This window comes from Coffea arabica, chromosome 3e (assembly GCF_036785885.1).
Source record: "Coffea arabica cultivar ET-39 chromosome 3e, Coffea Arabica ET-39 HiFi, whole genome shotgun sequence".
Taxonomy (NCBI): Eukaryota; Viridiplantae; Streptophyta; class Magnoliopsida; order Gentianales; family Rubiaceae; genus Coffea; species Coffea arabica.
The window spans coordinates 46,085,182-46,109,200 of NC_092315.1; the positions used below are offsets into that span (position 1 = coordinate 46,085,182).

Here is a 24,019-nt window from a genome sequence, read left to right on the forward strand (position 1 = left end):
ATCAAATTGTTCAAGTGGATGAATCCAGTGAACAATCTTCAAATGCGGTGACATTTTCTCCATTCCTTAATCAATATTTTCCTAACTCTTATTCTTTAATTCCTATTAGTGAGATTGATTTTATTATACCAGACGATTTTGAGTTTCATGACAGGAATGAATTAAGAGTGACACGACATGATAAACAGGATCTAACACGATCACAATAAAAAGTTCAAATCTATCATGTATGGACTTGGACACATTGAACGCCAGTATGATTATGAAATGACACAATATGATACCTTGATAGCCCTAATTTGTCATCCCTTCAACCTACCACCAACCCCACATGTCCTTGCTATAGCCACCACTTCTCGCGATCTTTCCTCTCTACAAGCCCTTCCCTGAACCCCGCTCCTTTCTGTCACTCTAATTTCGCACCCCAAAACCATTATTTGCAACTTAGATAGAATCGACTAGTATTAATTTTTACTATTGTGGAGTAGTTGTAGGAATCACATATTAAACAAATAATTCAAGTTCTATTGAAAAAGCTATTTCCATTACTCTAAGTCTTATCCCTCCAATCAACAATTCTTTCCGCTAAAAGCTGGTTAAACGCATAATCAAATGACCAAAAGAGGGGGCAAAAAAACACATTATAACAACTTTGACTTGAAGACAAAATGGTAAGACAGTATACAATTTTGCTGCAGCGAAAGAGGGTCCCTATTGTTCGACTTTTCTCTTTGTCGTATTTGATTCCTTTTAAAAAGAAAATGTTAAAATTTGCATTGTTTTAGGGGTTATATGCTCATTTGAGGCTAGCAAAAAAAATGATAGGCCAAAAGATAAGTGTTCAAAATAAGTTTTGGCCTAAAGGAAAAATCTTTGTACAACAATGATCAGTGTTCAGTACAGCTAAATATTTTGTGGTGAATGAAAACATCTAAAAGTTCCAGCTGACCCTTCAAATAAAAGACTTCGACCTTCTTTCTGTGAGCACCAATTCCCCGGAATATTTAAATCAGGACTTTTCAAAAATTTAACCCAGAACAAAGGCAAAGAAAGGTCCTCACAGGGACTAGATTCAAACATCATTTACTACACCAAAGTACTAGACAAAGAAGCTACGAGTGTTCAGCTCTGGATTTAGCAATTAATAGTATTGAGAAGGGCTATTGGGTAAGTAGCTGGATTTTCATCAATAGACTTTCAAGTGAGTGGAAGAATACAGTAACGCAATTCAAGTTACTTATGCTCATGATCTCAAATGTGAACTCGTGATAAGGACTTTGATGTCCCCGGTTGCTTTCCCAATCTCAATTGCCGACTCTTCCACAAATGGTCCACACCAATGCATTTCAATTGTTTCCAATGAAGTTATGTCAGAAAGATCTTACGGGATTTTCTCAAGGTCTTTGCAATTTCGCAAGACAAGTCTCTCAAGTTTGGGGAGATGGTCATAAGAGGCATTCCATTCAGCGATGTCCAGTGTGTCTAAGCTCAAGAACTTGAGTTTCTGGAACTCGTCTTCCATCATGTCCCATGTTCGCCCCGCAAAGGCACCGGAAAGTAACTTGAGAACTTCCAAGTTTGGTAGACTGCCAATTGCAGAGATACGAGTCCATGATAGGCGGAAGCGTGACAGAGTCAATTCCTTCAAACTCAATGGCAGATCGAACTCGGCATTGTGAAGAGGGTTCCCGTAGTAAAAGACCTTGAGGCACTCCAAATGAGACAGAAACTTCAACCTTGGAAACCGATTGCAACTGGTGGAAGAATCTTGTGATTCATAGAATATGCAACTCAATTTGCAAAGATTTGGAAGCCTCTTGATTATCCTTTCTGCATCCTCACCACAAAAAAGGGACGGGCAGGAAAAGCTGACCAAATTTGCTAATGCAGAGCTATCAACAAATTCTTCAACATCCGAGTCAAAGGCAACATGAACATTGACATGAAGATGCCTTAAACACGTCATGCGCCAGATAGTATTTGGTAAGATGATCTTACCACGTAATCCCTTCACAATAAGAGTTTCCAATTTCCTGAGGTTGGCTATGGAATGTGGAATAGATCGTATGTAGCCCCCAACTGCTAAATATGTCAAGTAGAGAAGCAGTCCGATTTCAACAGGAAAAGAAACACCCAAATTGATGCATTCCAAATCCAACACCCTAAGTAATTTGAAGTTGTGGCAAATGAATGAAATGTCATAAGGGCATCTAGGTTCGGAATCTGTTGATGCAAAGAACACCAAAGAACGGGTGGCCACGCCAGAAGGTTTTGATTCAACAAAGTGGTTTCGCTTCAAAGATATAGCCAACCGATAGGATGCAAATGATGCAGGAGATGAATGACAGTAAAAGTCAAATTCGAAACCATAATCAGAACTGGGAAAAGAAGCATATGGATGATCAAACCTGGTGACCAGCTGAAAGAAGTTGGTCTCTTTGGTTTTTGACTTACAGAAATCAAGTACGAGGTCATGAAGCCTGCATGCTTTGACCTTCTTGTTGGACCTTCTTTGGGAGACTGTCACCAAGCTTCTGTCAATCAAGTCCATCAAGAAATTCTCTGCTACATCCTCATAGCTCTTTTTCTGAGTTTGTGGTATGAAACCTTCCGCAAGCCAAAACCGTATCAGCTTGATAACTTGAATGTCTCTGTCTCTGTTAAGAACTCCAAGATAGAGAAAGCATGGCTTTAGATATTCCGGCAGGTTTTTGTAGCTGAGTTCTAAGACTTCCTTGCACTGAGCTTCTGGGTTATCGATGTTCTGTAAGCTGAAGCTGTCCGCTATTCTTTTCCACGAAATTTGGCTCTTTTCTGTCTTTTTTAGTATACCCGCTACAGCTACAACTGCAAGGGGCAATCCTTGACAGAGGAGAGCAATTTCTTGTCCCACTGCCAACAACTCCTCAGGGCAATGTTCCTCTTTGAACACCTTCTTTTCTAACAGCTTCCAACTTTCCGCCTGTGAAAAAAGGCCAGGAGAAAGAGGATCCCTTTCTGGTTTAAGTTTCAAGGCCACTTGATGGAGGCGACTTGTCAACAAAATTCTACTTCCATTTCTATCATCTGGGAATGATGTTTTCAAATCATTCCAAAATTCAACATCCCAAACATCATCCATAACTATGAGATACTTGTTTCTCAGCAAACACTTTTTCAATTTGGACTCAAGCTCTTCATCATTCATTTGATGAATCTCGTCCATAAGCCCGTGAACGCCTTTTAGAATCTCAATCAACAGTCTCCTTTTCTCGTATACATGGGAAACAGTGCACCATGCACGGCAATGGAAGTAATATCTGACACGCTTGCTGTCGTATACTTTCCTCGCCAATGTTGTCTTACCTAAACCAGGCATTCCAACAATAGCAATGATATCTAGTTGGGGAGATCCTCCAATAAGCTGGTTGAGAATTTCATTTCCTCTGTTGCTGAGATCCACCACAATTTCATTGATTTCTGGTGTACTATTTCTTGATAACCTGTCAAGTACAACCTGGGTGACATTCATCGAATTTTGGACTTCCGCGTCAGGGGTTGTCAATTGAATTCCCCTGGCCTTCTTGCTAAGAAGTCTTAACTCCTCTACCATATCACTGAACCAAAAGAATTCCTGCGATTGAGCATCAACCTCACTTGAATCAACAATGTACTCCACTTTATATGCTGAATCAGTGACTCGATCAAGAAGATCTTCTAGCTCTGGATGCTTCTCAATGTCTAACTCTGAAACATTCTCCAGAAAAGGCCTCAATGACTTGAGATATATTTGAATCTCTTCAACATGGTGCTTCACCAGTGCAGTTGAGGCGGGATCATGTCTTAGAAATTCCCCAAGCCTTCTACAAAGAAAATCAAATAACTCCAAATTAGAAGCCTTGGGGAAATTTAACTTCGGAAATTGAGGAATAATATCTGTGAGATTTGCCTTGATCAAATGCACCACATTATCTAACTGCTCAGAATATGAAAGGTTGGTCATTTCATCTTGTGTGTTAAGGAAATAGTAAGAGAAACATGTCAGCCTCATAAAAGATTCACCAATTGCTCCTAATATGTCCTCTTTTTCCCTGACTCTCTCATCTGACAGAATTAGTGCAATGTACTCAAGCTTCCGAAGGTGGACTTTGATTTGATCTTCCCAATGAGCCATATGCCTTTCATCATTCTTGCTCTTCACAAGCAATAGCTCCGTCAGAAATGACTCTCCCTTGAAAATCACAATCTCAAAACGAAGTCGCAGAAGTGAGTTTTTTGCCGCTAACTCTGTGATTTCCTTGCGCCTAGATGACTCAAAAAGAAATTTTTCCTCCTCGAATGCTGATTCAATCAGTGCCACCAACTTTTGCCAATCTAATCTCGTTTCTTGGGGCAACTTCCCAGAATACATGCGCAGCCTCTTGGGGATTTGTCTACAGTCATGCATCACTGAATTGGGAAGCATACCAGAGGAAAGAGAAGAAGTGTTTGTATTGCATTTCATGCTATGGATTTGCACCACAAGGAAAAGCTCTGCCTCGAGAAGACAAATCTTTGTAAGTAACTCAGAACAGCGAGGTGAGTTACCTAGTTTTTTCCCATTACGACCAGTTAACTTGAATATACATGCCAACTCTACTAGCACTGCAAGAATTTCTGGAATGAAACTTTGTGCTGTGTCCTCATCATCTAATATAGAAATGGTGTAGAGAAAAAGTTGTAATAGCCAGAATACCTGGGCTCGAAAATATCCATGTTCATGAAAGAAGAGATAGTGGCAAAACCTCCGCAGAAGATCCTCCAATGCAAACTTCTTAGCAGAGCAGAGAGCCATAAGGAAATTGAGATGGAAACCCATGAATTTGGGATTACTAGGATGAATTTCACTCTGCAAATTCACCAGGAGCTCAATCAGCTCTCTTTCCATCACTTGGATTTGGCCTGTCTTGCAATTTAACCAGTAATCACTACATCGATTTGCAATTCGTAGGGCGAGGGATAAAATATGGCCTACGCAAGCATCAAAACTAGGCAGTCCATGAGCATGATAACAAAGATGAGTTTGTCGTAGTACATCTGCTGTTGCTCCTGATGATAATGAAACAACGTAATCTTTGATGTAAATTACATTACGATGGAAGGAATGGAATTGGATCTTTAGACTAGAATCTTCATAACCCCAGTGATTAGCTGCCATAATCTCAATTGTGGACACAGTTGATCGTACATATTGTAGTAAATGTATGCAAAAGGAGAGATCAAATACAAATGAGTTGCTGCTGGTGCTGCTGCCTCCGCCTCTTGACCACATCAAGTACAAATGGTCAAGAGCTTATTCAACTTCAGCAATCAAGCGCTGTGCTTTTCTTCCACAATCAAGGGCTAATTCGTTTAGGAATTCTACATCTTTTACCCGGTGATCATCGACCATCTTTTCTTCGCGGAAACGAATAAGTTCCTGGACAATCTCCACAGCTGTAGCTTCAATCTTGAGGCAGATGTGCCTATTTTTCTTCTCGTCATCTGTAGCAGCATCATTCCCCTTATGAGCGGATTCCCAAATTTTTCTCAAAAAATCCCAATCATTTGTGACTTTTGATAGGATCTCCGAAAAGGGATACTTTATGCCCTTCAGTATAGATTGAAGGCGATCCAAGCTTGAAGAACCAGCACCAGCTGTGACTTTTTTTGTTAGGAACTCTATGCATTCGAATACAGCACCCATCATCTCCAAAATTTTCTACTATAGATCAATCTCTCTGATCAATAAATATATGTGTACCTGTTACATGGCAAAATGCAAGAAAGCACTGAGATGAACATCACAATCTTACAAGCTCATTTCACTAGATAAGTAGTCCTTTGGAGTTTAATATAGCTAATAACACTATCTGTCATTAGTAGTAAAATAAAGAATCACCAATTTCTTATGCATTACAAGTCCAAAGTACCAGGCAGAGGAAAACAAAAGAAATAAAACCAAAATGATGATCTCTCATTTACAAATTATGTTTTAGAAATTTACACGTACACATTATGCGTATGAAGATTTTGTCTACATATTAGCCAGAGACACAAAATATTTTCCCACTCAGTTAGCCAATCTACTAAACACCATACATTTCTCCAAGATTACAAACATCAAAGCATGCAAAGATAGAAAAATCATCTTCAAAGAAAGAAAATAAAAATTATTAAAAAAAGGAATGAAAATTATGGTGTGACAAAACAAGGCATTGCCTCATCTACAAAACGTTCACATCCATACATGTTGGTTATCGTTCAAATACTCAATCAGTTCAATAGAATTTGCTTCTACGGCACAAAAGATATTGAGGCACCAAATGTTCTTCAGAAAAGGTATTTTACAGCAATATCAAAGATGGGAGCTCCAGGATGAGATGAATCTTTCTAGTTTCAAGGTTAGTCTTAAGTTCAACTTTGAAATGTTCGACAACTTATAAACCATGTTGCAAAAATAGCTTTATCATGAATCTTAGAGACGTAAAATTGTGAAAAATGTGAAGACAATTATAAGATAGATTTCTCCTATCGATTTTGTGATTGTTTTCCTAAGGTAAAAACACAATATATCTTACTTTTAAACAAGTTTAACTTCAAATTTGGTGAAGGGAGCAATGATTACCTCAAGAAGCTTGTGTATTCTAAATCCAATGAATACTCTTCTATTTTATCAGCTACGAATATGGTGGAATATGTGAGATTGCGAGATTGAGAGACGAGGAAGAGCAGAGTGGCTGCGATTCCAATTACCAAGCTTGCTATCAATTTGATGAAGTAATGAGCCAGTGAGTCTTGAGAACAAGAGTAAAGTTGAGACAAGTGGGACATTGTCTTGAATATTATAGTGTATTATTTGGAATATTTATTTGGGGTATTCAAAATTGACTTTTGTGACTAATGAAAGTTCCAAATAAGTGTTAGGACAGCGAATAATTACTTTAAATAATTGTTTGGACGGCAAAAACAGGATAAGTACTTAAAATACTTGTTTGGACAGTCTAGAATAATTACTTCAAATAATTGTTTGAACAGTCAAAACATTTATTTATCCTTTTCCCATCAAGATAGTCTTGTAAGTGGTTCACACTTAGGTGATAAATGCTCGACATTGGAGTTTCTGATCACGGGGTACCACTTCAATTTCGATCATCAACTTTAGTTCGATTGACTATGTCAGTAGTTCCTTAAATAGTGATGATACTATAAGAATATTTCAGGTGTTTGTAGCTAGCACCTGCATCGACCTTGTGCTGCATACATTTCATCCACCATTGCATCCCGTATTGCCTTCCATACCTCGACCTCTGCTCGAGGAACATTTAACGACTGCATACGTACCCTTTCTTCGGGTTTAGGTGGTAACCTTCGAAAGTGGGCGTCCCCAGGCTGTGCCATTCTTAAAAATTATGTAACGCACAACATATAATTACCATACTGATTTGGGTGCTCATATAGAAGTTCGGCACTGGGCCCATGACGAATTTGAATCTTGCCTTCAGTACTTCAAAAGTGCGCTCTATAACATTCTAAAATTGTAAATGTCAATTGTTAAACAACCATTTGACTAGATCTCGTTCATGAATATTCTTGAAGGGTGGTAAGAAACTCGGAATGTTCCTATACGCTGCATCGACCAAGTAGTACTTGCCTATGGTTCAAAAAAAGTTGACGAAATGTCAGCACAAAATTTAATAGTCTAACTATATTATGTGTGTGCATGCCAAACATTTAAATCGCCACTTATGACCGAAAGGCAGAATCGGGAAACCGAATAGCGGCATCAAAGTTGATTCTAGAAAGGGGGTATCATGGGCACTACCTTCCTATCCAGCGTACACGTAATTGAACCTCACGTCAAAATTACACTCTGTTAGGACATTTTGCAAGTGAGTTCTGTGGCGATTGGTATACGCCATTTGCTCTCCACTGAGCGGGCATACTGAAATATGTGTGCCATCCAAAACTCCAACGACACCTTGCCATCAGTGGGTGAATGGAATAATTAATTTTAGAAGATGACTGTGCAATCCTTTTCATGAGGCAAATGTTATGCTTTTTAGCCAAAGCTAGCAGCTACCCAACGAATCAGTTTGAGTCAAGGAAAATTGATATAAAGTCATGGTAACTTTACCTTGAACCATGGATAGAAATCTCTTGAGTTCCCTATTCTTGGGTGAACATTATCATGATTTTACGGCCTTATTATTGTGGAGGCAAATCTGCACAACCCAAGTAGTACCCTATACACGTTTCGACTAATTGTCTTCATTGATCAATTGAAGCGTTCGGCTATCACGGGTTGAGTATGGCGATAACTAACCATGACTAACGTCATTGTGAAAGCTTCCTTGATTTCAACCCTTTGTTGATAGGACTAAAATACATAACCGTTCTGCACTAGTATTTCACATAATCGAGTGAAATTATCAATGATTATAAGCATGTTTTCCATTATTTGTTGGTGATATCCATTGAACAACTCTTCCATCCATTCACGTCCAGTTAAAGAGCCGTCATAAGGGACGTTATAAAGAGAGGAGAGCATGAGCAAAATTTTTGTGGCAATTTGAAGTCTTCAACCATATAGAAACTAAAGCGCTGACACCCATTAATTTACGCTAGAAGCTCACATGGCTCTTTGCATTCTGTGCTCCCCATTCATATTAAAGCTGACATTTTGTTGTGAAAGCCTGCTTTCAAATTGAATGACTATTCGTTTGCTTTCAAAATTGGGATGATAACATTCAAACACGTTCATTTCTTTAATTATATGCTCCAAGACCGGGAGCAGGAGAGGACAAAGCATGAAAGATGTGGCAGAGACACTCATGTTGACCCTTTAAATATTTTTTCCTTTTTTTTTCTCTAAAATTTTTATTTAACTATTCACTTCTTTTACCAATTACATCTCTATTCCTCTGTAGGATACGACATTAGTTTGTTTGGCAATACATCTTCGTCCTTTCAATAATTAATATCAACATGTGACAGGGTGTTGAGCCTGTGCAATAATAATAATAATAACCTAACTATCACTAAAAGCAGTCAATAATTAATCCTAGGTACTGGAGTAGGGACTTTAGATGTGCAATGGGTTACTTGATTCACCCTGTTCCCGAAGAGTTTGCTTAATCCGATATACCAAATTTAATTAGTTGACAAAAATTTCTAAATAGTAGACAGTGGTAAGTAGGGTCGTCTCCTCAGGGACTGGGGGTATTTGTCTTTTTTAAATTCCAATTGGTAAAGGGGGATTTTATCGGAATGAAACTAAAAATAATTAAGCAATTAAACTAAAAAATGAATAATTAACTAGCACGAATGTAGCAGGAATTAAATCAAGAATAGTTCCCGTTTGGATTGCATTTTCCGTCATTTTTCATGGAAAAATTACTGTAGCGATTTGATGTATGTGAGGAAAAAAGGTAATAGGGAAATGTGTTCACGGAAAATGACGAAATTTTTCTACGGAAAACAGCAATCCAAGCAAGGTTAAATTCTAGCCAAGGATACAACTATTCAGACACAGTCCATTTATCCGATCATTGATGCAAGAGAGGTTCACTTAATTTATTAATAGGCTAATTATAGTCGCCGATGAACTCTAACAACAAATTTTTCCTTAATTTATAGATAACCAAGATACGACCGTTGATCACCCCTAACCAAAAAATGTTCCTAGGTACGACCGTAGGAATTAATTTTCCAATTTCATTAATAACTAGAAAAACCTAACCCTAATCAATAACACGCTACAAGGGTTATTTAAATTATATTACACGTTCCCCTAATGTGTAAACACACCAGTTGCCACTAATATTAATTAATCAAACAATTACGGATTTAATTAACTAAGTTGGCACGAGATTAATAAATCACATTGAACATCGGGCCCTTGACATCCAATTAATAAAATAATCCCATGAAAATTCAAGCAGACAACGTGCAAATATTAATAAATTGAGGAACGCGTGAAAACTAATTAGATCTCACAGATTTTCGGGATTGCGCCGTCGAATTGACCCTTGACTAGATGGGAGGCTTAACCACGCCACATAATTAAATCTCCATGCAAATTAATTGATTGCAAAGGCATTGCGTTTTTTTACTAGAAAGCAAGAAATAAAAGATGTCTTTTCTATTGGGGAATATTGTCGAACAGTTGGCGTGTGCCTGACAAAGGGAAAAGAAAAGAAAAACTAAAGCTAAAACTATCCTAAGAGCTAGTCCTAAGAACCCCTGTACGATTGTCCCTTTAAAAGCCAAAGGAAATGGCGCAATGCAATCTAGTCCGTGGTCCCCACCGAAATTAAGAGTCCCAAGTCCCAAAAGTAGCTCTGCCGAATTCTTCTCTACTTTCCGTTTGGTAGGAGGACTCCTAATACAAGTCAACTCTCCATAGTAAGAACTACCCATCAGCAACCGAAAATGGAGTTTCTTCGTAGCACTATGTGGGCCCAACCTGTAAATCCGCTGGAGGCTTGGCGTGTGGAGGATTTTTCCCAATAAAATTTCCCTTTTAGCATTTGTGACAGGTGCCGAACCTGTACAATAATAAATACCTATTCGAGAAAAATACAGATTTTGTATATAGCGGTGAGTAGAGTCGAATCCACAGGGACTGGGGATAATTCATTTCTTCTAGAGTCCAAAGTATGGGGGGTTTTTGGATTAAATACTAACTAAATAAATTAACTGCAGGAAATAATTGATTAAGAGAAATAATTAAGGGAAAACTCTAGCCAAGGGTACACTTCAGAAATGGTTCATGCACTGATCATTGATGCAGAAATAATTCCAACATTTAGTAATAGATTAGTTATAGTTGTCATGCACGCGATAAACAACCAACCCTTCCTTAATTTCTCGATAGCTAAGGTACGACCGTTAGCTATTTCTCTAACCCAAAAATAACCCTAGGTACGACCGTAGGATTTAATTTCTAGATTGCATTAATAATTAGAAAAGCCCAATCCTAACCAACAAACACGCTACGAGGGTTTGTTTAAATTAGATCATATGCTCCCCTGACATAAACCCAATTACGCCAGTTGCTACTGAGGTAGAGATAACGAACAATTACGGATTCAATTACCCCTATTTAGCAAAAATAGCCTATATGAATAATTAATTATTGCGCACTAATCAATCATACACAAGGCCATAGCAATTAAAATCAAGAAACATATAAATACCAATAAATGAAGAAAATAATTAAAACAGATTCGATCTTACAGTAATTGTCGAACCAAATCGTCAGTTGTCCCCTTGACTAGAAAAGCTTAACCACGCCTCATGAGAAAATCTCCCCGTTGGGGAATATTGTCGAATACCTGGCGTGTGTCAGAGGCCAGTCCAAAGAAAGAAAAACTAGAACTCAACTAAAAAACTAAAACTAAAGCCCTTGATATCTTTTGCTTCTGTACGTTGTCCCCTTTTAAAGCAACAAAAGAAAGTGACTAAAAGCTATCTAGGTGGTCCCCACACATGTGGACAAAGCCTCCCAAGTACTTCTTGTTCCAAGTCTCTCTACGTTGCTTTCTTTGAAGCCCAAATGACCAAATGCCTTTCACTAGCTTGTGGTTCCCCCACCAATTCAAGGGCCCAAAGATTGAAACCCTTAGAAGTCTCCATATTTTTACAAAGTCCCTCATTTTTGGTAGTTTTCTGCTTCATTCCTGAAATTGATTCCAAATACCAAATATGAGTAAATATCAGCAATTAACACAATATTTGTCAGGGATAGAAGGGAAAATTAATAATAAAAATACTAACAAATTATACCCTATCAATTTGTCAGCTCCACTTCCTGTAGATAGGTTCAAATACCAAAAATAAGTATATATTAATAATTAAAACAATATTTGGCAAGGACAAAGAGGGAAATTAACACTAAAAATTACTAACAATTAATACCCTATCAACATGCCTGTCCACTAGCAATGATATTTTAGTGCATTCGCACTATTTTTTTGAGTAGTCTGAGCAAGACTGATACCCTCTGTACCTGCACATGACATACCTATTATTGGGACACGCTTGCCACTAAAGTTTTAGAATAATTTCAGAAACCTCCCTGAAGAAGCGCTGAGCTTCCCCGGACCGAGCTGATCGGATGAGTTCGGCGTGCTGATGGACGAGCTGGTTCCAAGCCTGCAAGACAAACAAGAGTGAACTAACAAAGGGGGCCCGGGGGTCGTCCCCGAGGGCACTCCGACGGTCAAGTTAACTTTCCAGTGAGTCAAGTTCACGGGAGTAGACAGTTGAGAGTTGTTTTCCAATAGTGAGCGTACCTTCCCTCCTTGGTGTGAGTTACCTTTCATACCTGCTAAGGGAGTCCGACCTCCGTACGTCCCGGGACCTGCCCAGAATAGTCCATATCCCGCACTCAGGGGAATTTCCTCCGACCTCTGCGGGATGGCCCCCAGGTCCTTCTAGAGCCTTAGTGGTGGTGCGGCCCAGGGGGGCTGCTAGGGGCCTGAGGTCGAGGCCCAGCTCGGTCACACCTGGGCTTCCACGTGTCCCGGCCCAGGATGGGGCCTCTGCACTAGCCCCCTAAATTAGGTAGGGCTGTCAGGCAGACCTAATCTACCCCTGCCACGTGGAAGGCCAGCGCCGCGCACTGCTCTGCCCTTCCGGTACAGTGCGGTTTGTAGAAAAGCCGTGCCCACGTCCTTTCAGTTGTTGCGTCTCCTCGGTTCCCGTACCATCATTAATGCGTTCACATGGGACGGTTCGATTTCAAGCAACCGTTTTCCCCCCATTTTTCCCCCTATAAATAGGGGTCACCAGATTTCCATCCGCTCCATTTGCCACTTTCTCTTCCCTTTGTGCATTTGCATTTCCATTTTCCAGCAACTTCCGATTTCCCGTGCCCAGATTCCGGCGATTCTTCCATCCTCCCCCCGCTTTGATCATCAGTAAGTCCCTTTGTGATTCCTTTTCCTTTTCCTTTTCCAGTGTCTCTCCCCCCTTCTGCCACCTCCTGCTTTTTATGTCGGGTTATTCCGACGTTACTTCCACCGCGTCCCAGAGTCCGGCCCGTCGTAGAGCCACCAGAATCTTCATTTCTTCTTCATCCTCGTCCTCATCTTCGCCTTCGCCTTCTCCTCCTCCTCCTTCTTCCTCCCATAGACATTATGAGTTCTTCTTCCGACCGTTCTCCTTCTGCCCATTCCCCTTCAGCCCGGGAGCTGGAGGAGGCGGCCGAGCTCGATGCCTACCTCGAGCGACGGGCCGGCTCCACCCCTTCCCCCAGGTCCCCCCATGACTCCCCTGGCGGGGCCCAGGGAGGAGCTGGAGAGGATATGGACTCCTCCGAGGGGACCCCTGGCCCTAAGCAGGGGGATGATCCCAAATTTAGCTACGGCTACCCCGACCACGAGGAGGTCACCATCTCGCCCGAGGCGGTGGCCGAGCTGGTCAGGTCCTACTATATCCCCCCGGCCTTCGAGCCAAGGGCTGCCGGGCCTGACGACCGAGCCAGCTGACCTCCCCCCGGTTTCGTAGCCGTCTACAAGGAGCAGCTGATCGGGGGGCTCCGCCTACCGATCCCCTCGGCCCTGGCCGAGATCCTGAGCTATTGGGGGCTCAGAATCTCCCAAGTCCACCCTAACTCGATCAGGATCATCATAGGATTTCTGATCTATTGCAAACTCTGCTCCATTCCTTACTCTCTCTCCCTCTTCCGAGCTGCTTTCATCCTCAAGGCAGCCCTTACTGGGTGGTATTACTTCTTCCGCCGGACCGGGAACCAAGGTCGGGGGGACAAGGGCTGCCAGGACTTGTTCCACAAATTCCCCTCCTCCGTCAAGAATTGGAAAGGGGACTTCTTCTTTGTCAAATCCACCGGTTTTGACGCCACCGTGTGGAAGGTCGGGGAGGTCAAGACTGACCCCTACCCGGAGGACCTGGACTCTGAAACCCTCATCCAGCTGTTGAGCTCTAAGGTGAAGCTCTTTGCCACCAAGTTCTCCAGCAAGCAGATCTCTGCGGCCGGGCTGATGGGGACGTTGTCCGGGTCCCCTGGCGAGGTGGTGGCCTCCCCTATCGACCTCGACGCCTGTAACGCTGACCCTGACCCTGTAGTTCATTGCATTTACGTACATGTATATTTTCTTACCATCCTGTTTTAGCTGATCCAGCGATGTTTTTTGCAGTGAGAAGGCTTTCCAAACTGCTAGGCGCACCCACTGAGGAGGCTACCCCCCCTCCTCAGCCAGAGGCTGCCAAGGAGGCCCCTGGGGCGGCCTCGACCCCAGGGGGCGGCCCAGCTCCCCAGAAGGAAGCACTGGACACCTCCTCCCCCTCCAAGAAGGCCGCCAACAACAAGAAGAAGGCGGCTGGGCAGAAGAGAGGCCGAACGGACGAGCCCTCCCAGCCCGGGAAGAAACTCGCGCTGGTCCCAGCTCAGCCCCCTCCCCTTATGCTGACATCAGGGGGGCCAGTCCACCTGGGCGTTGGCTCCGCTGAGGAGCATGCTCAGGAGTCGCCTCCCCCGAGCTTGTGGCACTTTCGCCACATAGCCCCTCTGAAGCCGGGCCAAGCCCCCACCATGCACGACCCCCGCAGCTTCTGTCCGTCCTGGGGGCTTTCCATCAACGACCGAGCCCAGTTTCCCGAGGTGGCTCGTGAGCTGATCACGGGCGCGGTCCTCCCACGCGACAAGAGGTGGATGGAGCTGGCCAACCCCCCCGAGCTCCTGGACGCGTATTACACTGCCCAGGCTCAAGTAAGTCTTCTAACCTTTGGACCAGTCGCGCCTCTGTGTTCTGTTCGGGTGGCGTGGCGTGCTGACTTGCTTTCTCCCCTCCTCAGGCCAACGCCGCTGGGGCTGCCCTGGCGACTCGCTTCTCCGAGCTGTCTCCCGACTTGGAGAAAATGTGCAAGCAGAATCGGGAGACGGAGCAGAGGTTTGCCCAGGCCCTTAAGGAGACGGACTCCCTTAAGGCCAAATTGGGCAAGGCCGAGAAAGAGCTGGACACAGCTCAAGTCCAGCTCGCCTCCACTAGGTCGGAGCTCGACCAGGAGAAGGATGGTGTGGCCAAGCTGAGGAAGGACCATGCCATCGAGCTCTCCGGCACCGTCAGCCGGGAGCGGAAGAAGGCTGTTCGGGAGTTCATCTCCTCCGAACAGTTCGCCCAGGACGTCGCCCTTCTCAACGGGCCCATCCTCCAGGTCGGCTTCACGCGAGCCCTGGATAAGGTCAAGGGGCTCGGCCTGCCTGGCTTCGATTTGGCTGCTTTCAAGGAGTACAACCCTAAAGCCGAGGAGAAGTTAGACTGGCTCTTCGACGGGTACTGCAAGGGGCATGCCCTGAAGGAGCTGGCGGACAGGAAGGATGTGGGAGCCGCTCTGGTAGAGGTCCCCCTGGAGGAGGGTGAGGCTTTCGGCAGAGCTCCTGGGAAGGAGCCGGTAGCCTAGGGCGGCGACTATTCCAGAAACCCTTTCCATCTTCTTATAAGGATGTGACCATGCTCCAGTTGAAAATGCTCTTGAAGGTCCATCTGAGATGGGAAGGCTCCCCTGCTTCTGGGTTCAAGGCCTCCACAGCTGCCCTCCTGAACAGCCTTCACCATATGCCTCTCAGCATGCTTAAGGTGTACCTCCAGCTCCTGCTCCAAGCGGGTCACCAGCACGAGGGTGCCTTTCTTTTGTAGCTCGGTAGGCTTTGTAATAGATAGGCTGGAAGCTTTGTAATAGATATGTTTTGAATGCATATACGGAATTCAAAGGAAATTTCCTTGCAACTTTTTCCTGCACCCAACTGCAACAACCAAAGCCAGGCGCCGACCTCCTGGGTCGAGCACCAAATGCATACCCCCATTAACCTAACAACTAAATCATTAGAGGCAACCAGATTGTCGAAAGCCTGTGTCGGCCTCCCGGGTCGAGCACCACGCCGTCCTACCAAGGCAACGTGCCAGCCTCTTGGGGCTGAACACCAAACTTTAAGGATTTTTCCCGCCGACCTCCTAGGTCGAGCGTCTGACTTTGAAGGCGTTCGTGCCGACCTCCCGGGTCGAACGTCGAACCTCGGATCCCATCAGACCAAGAATAGTCCACTCCATGCCGACCTCTCGGGGCCGAGCGTCGAGCTCTCAGATTCCCAAGCTTTAACCCTTGCCGACCTCTTGGGGTCGAGCATCCATCTGGGAGTTTTAATCAGTGCCGACCTCTCGGGGCCGAGCGTGGAATTTTCAGAATCCTTCAAAATTTTTTAGTCGTGCCGACCTCGTGGGGTCAAGCACTCCTGCACTCTCAAAGGCATCCCGCATCCATTACCGTTTATCCCCCTAGCCCCCCACTTGGACATTTAGTGAGGGAACGCTAAGTGTGCTGGTGTAGGATTCAAACTTAAAAGGCAAACAAGTACAAATGAAATTAAGACTTGAAAGTCAAGCATTTATTGAATGATGAAATTGAAATTCGTATTCCAAAGAACAGACAACCGAACACCCTGGTCTAACCTATGCTACAAACAGTAGCAAATTGGAGAAGTGCCAAGTGCGGGGTACCTCTGACCCATCCATTTTTGCGAGCTTGCAGTAGCCAGCTCGGCTCGCCTCAAGGACCTTGTATGGGCCTTCCCAGTTCGGGTCGAGCTTGTTGGAGCTATGAGCTCGGCTGACCGAGTTCTTCCTTAGGACAAGGTCTCCCGGCTGGTACTGTATGGTCCTGACTCTGGCGTTATGATAGCGGGAAGCTGGCTTTTGTACTTAGCCATCCATATCGCCGCTTCCTCACGCTTAGCCTCCAGCATGTCCAAGTTGCACCTCAGCTCTTCCTCGTTGGATGACGCAACAAAGTTCTGTGTCCGGGGCGAGGGGAGACCAATCTCCGCGGGTACCACCGCCTCTACCCCGTAAGTCAGAGAGAACGGGGTCTCATGTGTAGCCGTCCTGGGCGTAGTGCGGTAAGCCCAGAGGACACTAGGGAGTTCATCCAGCCAGTTAGAGTGGGCCAGTTCCAGCCTAGTTTTTAGGCCTTGGAGGATGGTTCGGTTGGCATTTTCCACCTGGCCGTTGGCCTGGGGATGGCCTATCGATGTAAAGTGCTGATTGATCCCCAGCTCGGCGCACCAGCTCTTGAAGGGGTTCTCCGCGAATTGGCGCCCGTTGTCTGATATTAAGACATGCGGAATCCCGAAGCGGCAGACTATGTTCCTCCAGAAGAACTTCTGAATTGCCCTCCCAGATATAGAGGCCAGAGGCTCTGCTTCCATCCACTTCGTGAAATAGTCGATGGCCACCACGAGGTGCTCATATCTTCCCGGGGCTCGGGGGAAAGGACCCAGAAGGTCTACCCCCCATTGAGCGAAGGGCCAGGGACTGTGGATGGGGATCATTTCCCGAGCTGGCTGGTGGCGCAATGGGGCGTGCACCTGGCAAGCTCGGCATTTCTGTACCAGTTCTGCGGCATCTTGGAAGACGGAAGGCCAATAGTAGCCCAGGAGAAGGCACTTTTTGGCCAATACCCGGGACCCCACATGTGCCGCACATATCCCTTCATGGATTTCGCGAAGGACGTAGTCACCTTCCTCGGGAGTCACGCACTTTAGCCAGGGAGATAAGTATGACCTCCTGTAGAGGGTTCCCCCAGCGTAGGCGTACTTGGCAGCTCTGAGCTGGATCCGGCGACGCTCGGTTTTGTTCTCAGGGAGGGCACCCGAGCTGAGGAAGTTTACTAGGGGGCTCATCCAGGTGGCCGAACTGTCTATAGCCAGGATCTGGACCTGGTCGATACTTTTCTGCTTGACCACCTCCACCACAACTTCCTTGTTCAGGTGCACAAACGAGAAGGATGCCAGCTTTGACAGGGCGTCTGCACGCTTGTTTTGCGATCTTGGCACCCGCTCGATTTCAAAGGTATCAAACAGGGCTATTGCCTCCTGCACCTTGGCCAGATATTTCTTCATGACCTCCTCCTTGGCCTCGTATTCCCCGCGAACTTGGAGGACGACGAGTTGAGAGTCGCTCCGGACTTTGATCGCGGTTATACCCATCTGGTGGACTATCCGCAACCCCGTCAATAGGGCCTCATACTCAGCCTCATTGTTAGATGCGGGGAAGTCAAACCGGAGAGCATAGGTCAGCTCTTCCCCGGTTGGCGAGATGAGCAGCAGACCTGCTCCGCTTCCTTCCTTGCTGGAGGCCCCGTGTACGAACAGCACCCATGGCTCCTCGGCCGTACATCCTCGCGCAGAGAGTTTAGCTCGGTTAGGGTCAAGCTGGCCCCCTCAGCAAGGAAGTCTGCCAAGACCTGGGCCTTGATGGCTGTGCGAGGCTGATAGCCGATGTCATGCTCGGCCAGCTCGACGGCCCACTTGGTCATCCGACCCGAGACCTCGGGCTTGCCGAGTATCTGCCGTAAGGGCTGATCAGTCACGACGACGATGCTGTTGGCCTGGATATAAGGTCGGAGTTTTCGGGCAGCGTGCACCAAAACCAGGACCAGTTTTTCAACCGGCGTGTACCGCGTCTCCGACCCTTGTAGAGCACGGCTGACATAATATATCGGCCTCTGAGCCCCCCCGTCTTCCCGCACCAAGACCGCGCTGACGGCCTCGTTGCAAGCAAACAGGTATAGGAACAAGACCTCCCCCTGCTCCGGGGCGGTGAGAGTTGGCAGCTCAGCCAGGTAGGCCTTCAGGTCGACAAAGGCTTTCTGGCACTCTTCAATCCATTGAAAGTCCTTGGGGGCTTTCAGGATTCGGAAGAAGGGCAGCCCCCGGACCGCGGAACGCGAGAGGAATCTGCTCAGGGCGGCCATCCTCCCTGTGAGCCGCTGGATCTCCTTCACGCTCCTCGGGGGGGCCATGTCCATGATAGCTTGGAGCTTGTCCGGGTTGGCCCAGATCCCATCCCGAGACACCAGGAATCCCAGGAACCTTCCCGACCTGATCCCGAAGGTACATTTCTTCGGATTCAGCCGCATCCGGCTCTCCCGCAAGATGCCCAGGATTTCCCTCAGGTCGGGGACGAGCTGCTGATCAGTTCGACTCTTGACGATCATGTCATCCACGTAGACCTCCATGCTTCTGCCGATCTGATTATGGAACAGTTTGTTGACCAAACGCTGGTAGGTAGCTCCCGCGTTCTTCAAGCCAAACGGCATAGTCCGGTAGCAGTAGGTTCCTTCCTCTGTGATGAAGGAGGTCTTTTTCCGGTTCTCCTCAACCATCTCTATCTGGTGGTACCCCTTAAAGGCATCCAGAAAGCACAAAACATCAAATCCCACAGTAGAATCTACTAACCTGTCGATTCTTGGTAGAGGAAAGCAGTCCTTTGGACAAGCTTTGTTGAGATCCGTGAAATCCACGCACATCCTCCAGGTCTGGTCCCCCTTCTTTACCAGCACCGGGTTGGCTAACCAGGTCGGGTAGTAGGCCTCTAGGATGATCTGGGACTCTAGCAGTTTCTCGACCTCCTTCTTGATCACCTCATTCCTTTCTGGGGCGAAGCTGCTCTTTTTCTGCTTCACTGGCTTGAAGCGGGGATCCACGTTGAGGTGGTGGACTGCAAGGTCGGTCGGGATCCCGGGCATGTCTTCAACTGACCAGGCGAAGACCTGGGAGTATTCCCTCAATAGGGCCTTCAAGTTCTTCTTCTCCTCAGGGGGCAGCAGTGCGCCTATGCGGATCACCTGGTCGGGCCGGTCTTCCCTCAAGAGGAACTCCTCAATCTCGTCCTGGGTGCCCGGGTGCCTAGTTTCGTCCCCTGGAATGTAGGGCTCCAGGCAGGTCGTCTGAGCGACCACCTTCTCCCGTCCATGAAGCATGGCCAAGTAGCAAGCTCGGGCGACTTCTGGGTCACCGCGCACCTCGGCTATTCCTCCCGGAGTGGGGAATTTGACGCTGAGGTAGAGCGTCGAGGGGATAGCTCGGAGAGCGTTCAAGGCGGGCCGACCCAGGAACACGTTGTACGAGGATTGTTACTTGACCACCACGAAGTTGATAGGGATGGTCCGGCATTTGGGGGCCTGCCCTACCGTGACCATCAGGGTGATCATTCCTTCCGGGTTAATAGGGGGTCCGGTGAAGCCCACCAGGGGTGTCCGAACAGGGGTCAACTGCCCGTCCTCCAAGCCGAGTTCCTTGAACACCCGATAGAAGATGATGTCGACCGCACTTCCCTGGTCGACATATACCTTCTTCACCCGATAGTTGTTGGTAACAATGTCTATCACGATGGCCTCGTGGTTCCCAGACGCTAGGGGGACTGCATCCCTTGGTCCAAAAGTGATCTCCTCATCAATGCGCAGCCGTTTTAGGGAGTCATCTCCCTCAGGGGGAGGTCGCCTGTTCTTCCGAGCTGTGTGACTGTCTCCCCCGGTGGGGCCCCCGGCGATGGTGTTTATCACTCCAGCTTTCAGACGCCCTGCCTCCTCCGCATTAGCGGCCGCGTGCGCCCTGGTCAGGAGCTCCTCCAGATTTCCAGGAGGCTTTTCGGCCAGCTTGTAGAAGAGCTCCTCTACCCTGAGCCTATTCATGAAGGCAGCCATGACCACCTTTTCGTCTTTGTCCCTGACCTGTAAGCTCTCCGCGTTGAAACGGGTCATGAAATTCCTCAGGGACTCATCGGGCCTCTGCCTGATAGCCATTAGGTGAGTCGCGTTCTTCGAGTAAGTTTTCGAGGAAACGAATTGGGCTACGAATTGTCTGGCCAGTTCAGGGAAACTCCGGATCGACCCTGGTGCCAGGCCTTGGAACCAGAGCCGAGCCTTCCCCTTTAAGAACATGGGGAAGGTCTTGCAGCGGATCTCATCCGCGGCTGTTTGCAGACGCATGTGCGTCAGGAAGACCGAGAGGTGGTCTTCCGGGTCGGTTGAAGCATCATACATCTCAATGCTCGGGATCTTGAACCTCCGAGGTAGTGGGTAATCCTCTATCTCCCGGGGAAAGGGCGAGGTGGTGTAATTGTCCTCGTACAGCTGCGGCCTCAAGATCTGCTCGAGCTCGTCTCGGACAGGTTTCCACGGGGGGAGGTCGCGCGGACGGCTCTTGACAGACCGAGGAGGGGAACGTTCAAGCCCATTTCGTGTGGGTTTCCGTGGGAAGGGGTCTCTTGGACGGCTCCCCGCGGACCGGTCGCGGGTGTATCTCTCGCTGTCCCCGACCACTGAGACTCGGGGGCGAGGTGGAGTCCGTGGCCGTTTCCTTCTGGGGGGCTAGTCGCGTGACTCATCCTCCGAGGGGTCGGGAAGTGGCTCTTTCTCTTTCCCCTTCGCCTTGGAGGTCTGTGCGCCTCCAGCTTCGCCCCCCTCCTTCACCTGCCGGATGATATCTTCCAGCATAGGGAGGTTCTCCGTCACGAACTGGAAAATCTGCTGTCTCCGTTCCCCTGACAGGGCCGAGCCCCGGCGCCTGGATCCGCCCCGGTCTCCATTCGCCGGGACCCCTCACCGGCTCCCGGGCCGGCGCTGTCCACGGTTCGCTTGGAACGGTTTCTTGCCATCAACGCAACTGCACTTACCTCTCGAGTTCCCACAGACGGCGCCAACTGAAGAAGCGCTGAGCTTCCCCGGACCGAGCTGATCGGATGAGCTCGGCGTACTGATGGACGAGCTGGTTCCAAGCCTGCAAGACAAACAAGTGTGAACTAGCAAAGGGGGCCCGGGGGTCGTCCCCGAGGGCACTCCGACGGTCAAGTTAGCTTTCCAGTGAGTCAAGTTCACGGGAGTAGACAGTCGAGAGTTGTTTTCCAATAGTGAGCGTACCTTCCCTCCTTGGTGTGAGTTACCTTTCATACCTGCTATGGGAGTCCGACCTCCGTACGTCCCGGGACCTGTCCAGAATAGTCCATATCCCGCACTCAGGGGGATTTCCTCCGACCTCTGCGGGATGGCCCCCAGGTCCTTCTGGAGCCCTAGTGGTGGTGCGGCCCAGGGGGGCTGCTAGGGGCCTGAGGTCGAGGCCCAACTCGGTCACACCTGGGCTTCCACGTGTCCCGGCCCAGGATGGGGCCTCTGCACTCCCTGAGGTTAAGGTTTTGATAATGAAATTAGTTCAGTTAGAAAGAGTAACATTAAAAAAATACTTTAAGAAAAGGGAAAATGGCCATTTTCGTCCTTAAACTTTTTTTTTCCATCGATTTAGTCCCTAACTTTTATTGTTGGCCAATTTAATACATGAATTTAATTTTTGGATCCAATTAAGTCCTTCTACGGCGGCGCCACCACCTTTAGCTCCTAATTTAACATTAAACAAGGGCATTTTGGAAAATGCAAATTATCTCTTTGCTGCTACCGACCAATGCCACCAACAACCCATCTCCTCCTTCATGATCGGCGATTTTGGGATACCAGCAACACCAGTAAAACATAAACACTAAAATATTTTACTGGGAAAATGGCCATTTTGTTCATGATCAGGGGGTCATGTTGTTTCAAGTTCTGCTGAACAGATGTGGATGTACAGAAAGCTAGAAGCAGAGCTGCATTCTGGACCACGAAGCATTCCACGTATATTTGCACCAACTGTTGGGCCTTCTATTGCACCACCACTACCAGTTCAAGTGCCTTATTTCCGACCTCTTAATTTTCCACCAAATAGTTCATGGGATGTGCGTGGTTTGAACAACCATATGCCTAGAAATCCACTTCATATCAAGAAGGGAGCTAATCTTTCTAGTTAAAGAAGCTGTTGGGATTCGGAATTTGGGGGGGTTGGAAAGTCATTGAGCACCACAAATCTTGTTGATGGAATCATCGTCATTGACGGGATCATCGAAGAGGGCCAAAGCACCTGGGAATGTGACCCAAATGGCTCATTGCTTGGTTGATGGATGTAATGCTGACCTTAGCCAATGTCGAGATTATCATCGCCGCCATAAAGTCTGTGAGCACCACTCTAAGGCCTCAAAAGTCACAATTGGGGGTCGTGAGCTACGGTTTTGTCAACAATGCAGCAGGTAAACCATTTTCATCCCTAAAGCTACAAGGTCATGCTCCAGAGAAATAAAAAAGCTAGACCTTTAAGGGCTGAAATATTGGGGAACCATTCACCTACATTTGCAGATTTCCTCTTCTACTTTCTCAATTATAATGTAAACTCAAAGGTGGATGGAAAGAGAAGGAGAAGAGAAGAAGGAGGAGATGGGTTGTTGGTGGCAGAGGTCGGTAGCAGAGAAGAGATAATTTGCATTTTCCAAAATGCCCTTGTTTAATGTTAAATTAGGAGCTAAAGGTGGTGGCGCTGCCGTAGAAGGACTTAATTGAATCCAAAAATTAAATTCATGTATTAAATTGGCCAAAAATAAAAGTTAGGGACTAAATCGACGGAAAAAAAAAAGTTTAGGGACGAAAATGGCCATTTTCCCTTAAGAAAAAAGATGAAACTTTTATTCTATCAATACCCCTTATGCATGTATATAAGTTGTATTAGTAAAAGAATAAAAATAATTAATACACATATTTCACCACTCAAAAAATTTATATTTAATAAATTAAACAACACAAATAAGTAACAAAACTACATTAATGATCACAAGATTTAACAAAACATACTAATTATCTCTTTTGACATGATATTTGTTATGATTCATGCTATTTTGAATAGAAAAATTTTAAAATTTTACCTTTCTTTTCCTTCCATTCTCCTTTACTAATATGTAACAATTAAATTTTGAGAACTCGAGAAAATTATGTGTAAGCCCTGAATTTATTTCATTTTATTTACTTTGTTCTTAGAAATATTATATATAACAAATAGTTGTTAAATTAAATGTCTAATTAAATTTCTATAAAATTGAGAATTTAGAAGTATCCTAGAATGGTGTAGAAAAAAAATTATATGAATCAAATAAACATATGATATGCATATTGTAATTTGTGTCATTTGAATATATTATATACTTGAATAAGTTACACGTTTAGTTAAATTTCTTTAAAATTAAATGTGTGAAAATCTACTTGATTAATGTAAGAAATTTTCCAAGAAAACACAAACAAAGTCAGGAGTTAATGTATGAAATAATAAAACTATAGCCTTAGCAAGCAAATGAGCTAAAATTGAAAG

The 24,019-nt window shown here is 45.8% G+C and overlaps 1 protein-coding gene across 1 annotated transcript; it reads right to left on the minus strand.

The window, feature by feature from the left end:
• Positions 1-1,026: 1,026 nt before the first annotated feature.
• LOC113736944 (putative late blight resistance protein homolog R1A-4) lies at positions 1,027-6,762 on the minus strand. The gene is made up of 2 exons (XM_027264164.2): positions 6,626-6,762; positions 1,027-5,761 (listed from the first exon to the last, which is right to left on the minus strand). Exon 2 carries the CDS (start codon positions 5,288-5,290, stop codon positions 1,382-1,384), a length of 3,909 nt encoding a protein of 1,302 aa, XP_027119965.1. The 5' UTR covers positions 5,291-5,761; positions 6,626-6,762; the 3' UTR covers positions 1,027-1,381.
• Between the last annotated feature and the right edge of the window lie 17,257 nt (positions 6,763-24,019).

Coding starts and splice junctions, on each gene's coding strand:
- LOC113736944 (XM_027264164.2), bottom strand. CDS start 5,290: ATGTGGTCAAGAGGCGGAGGCAGCAGCACCAGCAGCAACTCATTTGTA.